The 4918-nt window shown below is 32.4% G+C and overlaps 1 protein-coding gene across 1 annotated transcript; it reads left to right on the top strand.

Moving 5' to 3' along the window:
- Nucleotides 1-250: 250 nt before the first annotated feature.
- On the top strand, nucleotides 251-3240 carry LOC149229735 (pathogenesis-related thaumatin-like protein 3.3). Its single transcript, XM_089378719.1, has 2 exons — nucleotides 251-427; nucleotides 2464-3240. Exons 1-2 carry the CDS (start codon nucleotides 346-348, stop codon nucleotides 3081-3083), a joined length of 702 nt encoding a protein of 233 aa, XP_089234845.1. The 5' UTR covers nucleotides 251-345; the 3' UTR covers nucleotides 3084-3240.
- The last annotated feature ends 1678 nt before the right edge of the window (nucleotides 3241-4918 follow it).

The raw sequence follows: 4918 nt of genomic DNA, 5'->3' as shown, positions 1-4918 counted from the left end.
CGGCAATAAAAGTCATGAGTGTGGCAGCCGCCAGTAGCGACCGTCATGGAATTTGAAGGAGAAAATTGTTTGTTAGGGATTGTCTAACAAACAATCCACACCACGTTTCAGATTGTCTGCCATACACGTTTCAGATTCCACACCACGGCTCGCTATTCTTTCCACAAAGAAAGGATAAGGATAAACGACTTTTAACACATGGTTCGTGCTCCTGGACAGCTCGGAAAGCCTATATATACACAACCTCTGAACATCCTCTCCTCACCTCAAGCTTTCTATCTCTGCATTCAAATTATTTCATTGAATTGGATCCAGCCGTCTCTGAGTTGTTGTCAGGCCGTTACAATGGTGGGGAGAAATAGTTTAGCAGGTTCCATTTGGATCGCAGTGACGCTAACATTATTCGCCATCAATGTTTATCTGCAAGGTAAGCTGATCGATGCTGCTCTCTCTAAACACTCAAACTCTAGAAGAACATTAATTATTTGTGCGGACTTTGGGCGGCAGAACGTATTGTTAATTATTTCAGGTGGTTAGGTAGTTTATTATTTAATCAGGTCATAATTTTGTTTTTAAAATAATAGAAATTCAAGTAAGATTTTGATTAAAATTTAGTAAAAGTTTGGGAAATCTAAATTACATCTAAAAATAATACTGAATCTATTTCTACCATTAAAAAATGATTTAAACACTTATAATTAGATTTTTTGAAAAACAAATGACTAAATTATGATGAAGAATAGCTTTCCCCCAAAATTGTAATCTCAGTAGATGACAACCTAACTTATTGGTTAACGCATGTGTATGTTTGCTGTGTAAAGGATTGATTATATTGATATATGTGTAATTGTTATTTTGATTCTAAATTTCTAAAATATTTTATATTTGCTGTGTATAGGATTGATTATATTAGTAATGTGTAATTTTCATTTTGATAGCAAAGATTTTAGGAAGGAATTTAAGCAATTGACTGACTTCTTTGTTTTCATGGTCTACTATATTCCAAAATATACAATAAAATTAAGTTTAATGGTATATATGGTAGTATAAAATTAAGTTTAATGGCATATATCTTAGTTACCAAGTCCTGTTTTATTGGTCTAAAAAATTTGTGAATTCGCTTATTCGGTTAGGTACACTTAATTGGATATTAAAAAAAAGAAAAACAAATATGAAAAAAAAGTTACAAAACAGCCAACTGCCTGTAAAAAGAAATTGCAGTTGCAAATGTTACAGTAAGTTTGCATTTGTGAATGGTATCTTAAGTAAATATGCATGTTAAATTTTATATAGAAGATACAAAATTGTATATTAAAAATTTATTGATGTTGTCAATGTTATGGCAAGTAAATTTGCCTGTTAAATTTCATATGGAAAATAGTAAATTGTATTGTAAACATTTGCCATTGTTAATAGTATGGTAGGTTACAAAACAGCAAACTGCATGTAAAAAGAAATTGCAGTTGCAAATGGTACAGTAAGTTTGCATTTGTGAATGGTATTTTAAGTAAATATGCATGTTAAATTTTATATAGAAGATACAAAATTATATATTAAAAATTTACTGATGTTGCCAATGTTATGGCAAGTAAATTTGCCTGTTAAATTTTATATGGAAAATAGTAAATTGTATGTTAAAAATTTGCAATTGTTAATAGTATGGTAGGTTACAAAACAACAAACGGCATGTAAAAAGAAATTGTAGTTGCAAATGGTACAGTAAGTTTGCATGTGTGAATGGTATTTTAAGTAAATATGCATGTTAAATTTTATATAGAAGATACAAAATTGTATATTAAAAATTTACTGATGTTGCCATTGTTATGCAAGTAAATTTGCCTGTTCAATTTCATATGGAAAATAGTAAATTGTATGTTAAAAATTTGCAATTGTTAATAGTATGGTAGGTTACAAAACAACCAACTGCATGTAAAAAGAAATTGCAGTTGCAAATGGTACAGTAAGTTTGCATGTGGGAATGGTATTTTAAGTAAATATGCATGTTAAATTTTATATAGAAGATACAAAATTGTATATTAAAAATTTACTGATGTTGCCAATGTTATGGCAAGTAAATTTGCCTGTTAAATTTCATATGGAAAATAGTAAATTGTATGTTAAAAATTTGCAATTGTTAATGGTATGGTAGGTTAAGTACATTAGAATGTTCAATTCCATATTAAAATATGGTACAGAAAGTAATTTTGTAGTTTAGAAAATTGATAAATTTCATAATTGAATTTTGAATATAATAATTTTTTTTGATTTGAAAAAAAAATTATGTTTAAATATTTATAAGATATGTATTCTCTAAATTTTTCTTCTATCAATTCTTTTTTTTTAATCAATATTTTATCCAAATTCAAATTTATAATTATACTATATATCTCCATCAAATTCCCCAATATACCATCGAGTTAAATTCAACTGTATATGCCATAAATATTGTTTGGTCAAGTGCAGGTGCTGAAGGGGCGACGTTCGTGGTGACGAACCAATGCCCATACACAGTTTGGGCCGCTGCAAGTCCTGGCGGCGGTCAAGCATTGGAGCAGGGCAAAAGTTGGACTTTCGACGTTGCCGCAGGAACAACGCAAGCGAGAATCTGGGGTCGTACCGGCTGCTCCTTCGACGCTAACGGGCAAGGCAAGTGCAACACCGGTGACTGCGGGGGGTTGCTCAATTGTCAAGGCTATGGAAGTCCTCCTCAAACTCTTTTTGAATATGCGCTCAATCAGTACCAGAATCAAGACTTCTATGACATGTCTTTGATTGAAGGTTTCAATATCCCTCTCAGTGCAACTCCGTCTAACTGTCAGAAAATAGGTTGCACGAACGACATAATTGCTGCCTGCCCTGCAGAATTGAAAGTAACAGATGGATGCAACGGTCCTTGTGCGCAGTTGAATACCCCTCAATACTGCTGCACGGGAGCCTACGCAGACAACAACTGTGTTCCCAATAACTATTCCGAATTCTTCAAGGGGCAGTGCCCACAGGCGTACAGCTATCCCAAGGACGATAACACTAGCACCTTCACCTGCCCTTCTGGTGCTAATTATAACGTCGTCTTCTGCGGTTAACAACACCATATGGCAGTAAATGTATAACTATATAAATAAAGGCAACTCCTCTCTGTATGCCAAAGTATGATACTTTCAGCACTTCACTTGCCCTCGTGGTGCTAATTACAACAACATTTCATAATTAAATAAAGTCAATTCGCGGTTAGTTTAGTTAGCTATTATCTGGTTAGTTTAGTTATCTATTATCTTGTTGTTGAAGTATTATGTAAATTGCAAAATTTGTTATGAAGTATTATGTAAATTGCAAAATTTGTTATGAAGTATTATGTAAATTACAAAATTCAAAGTTTAAATTTTTTAAAGTATTTATCCAACCAAAACAATATAAAGCATATTTAAAAAAAATATATAAGTTCAAAGAGTATAAATGTATGTAGTTAAAATCTTAAATATTATGTGAATATGAATTGATTATAATATATTTATCAAAATAGGAGAGGTAGGAGTGGGATGGGTTTTGTATCCCCTATAGAGTATGGAGAGATAGAAATGAAATTCCCATGGGGCTAGGTATAACATCTAACAATAAAAAATATAAAACATACCGTTTAAAAAATAAAAAATATATAAGTGAAAAGAGTATAAATGTATGTAGTTAAAATCTTAAATATTATGTGAATATGAATGGATTATAATATATTTATCAAAATAGGGGAGGTAGGAGTGGGATGGGTTTTGTATCTGAGAAATAGAAATGAAATTCTCATGGGGAATCGAAATGAAATTCACATAAGGCTACATCTAACAATAAAAAAATATAAAACATACCATTTAAAAAATAAAAAATATATAAATGAAAAGAGTATAAATGTATGTAGTTAAAATCTTAAATATTATGTGAATATGAGTGGATTATAATATATTTATCAAAATAGGAGAGGTAGTAGTGGGATGAGTTTTGTATGGTTTTATGGAGAAATAGAAATGAAATTGGCATGGGCTAGGTATAACATCTAACAATGAAGTTGAGGCCTTAGCTTTATGACAAGAATGAAAGAGAGTCTTTTCAAAAAAAGAATGAAAGAGAGTCTTTTCAAAAAAACTCTACAAATACGTTTCATTAAAAATTCAATGATTGGATTTGAAATAGATTTGCCTCCCATCTTTCACCAAATTTAGTTGAAATTTGACATCAATAACACCTTCCCCGTCAAGAGAGAAAATAACCAGTCTCATGATGAACAAGCTAATAAAAGTGCCAATCTAGAACAAGGGATGACAATTATGAACCAAGGCGATGCATTTTTATGTCACATTCGATGAATAATATAAAACATTGGATAAGGCCTCATAAGGATCCGAACGATCTGGAATAAACACCTGACAAGGCACGGAAGGATTACCTCGGGTGGGCATTTAGGATGAAGGAATGTCATGGACAACCAACCAGCTAGAAAAGTTGGGTGGGTGATGCCATGAAAAATGACAACTGGAATCAGATTGTGTCAGCGTTTAATCTTCGCCTCAAGGGAAGAATGGCCAGAACTCCTTTTGAGATAAAGCAGTTAAATCTGAGTAAGTTTATGGGCGGAGTGACGGTAATTGAAATGGAGCTTCGAGCCAATTCTGATCAGAGACCAGACAATAGCATTCAATGCGAAAATATGTATACAACAAGCGACACAAATCAAGACAAGTATGTTAAAGGATATATATAAGAGTTGAAATTACTAGTGATTTGAATTCAAGGTCGGGTAGTTTGCAAAATGGCATCATCCAACAGAAATGGTAATGTCGCTCTTTAGGAAGAAGATATGACGACAATTAAAGAGGAGATCTTGGCTCTGGTTGCCAAGGCCAGGGATCAAATTGTTCAGGAGGCCACCAAATTG

The sequence above is a fragment of the Pinus tabuliformis genome, chromosome J, assembly GCF_031772625.1.
Source record: "Pinus tabuliformis cultivar Carrire ecotype Pingquan chromosome J, CPIR1, whole genome shotgun sequence".
NCBI lineage: Eukaryota > Viridiplantae > Streptophyta > Pinopsida > Pinales > Pinaceae > Pinus > Pinus tabuliformis.
This window is presented reverse-complemented; position numbering and strand designations above follow the sequence as displayed.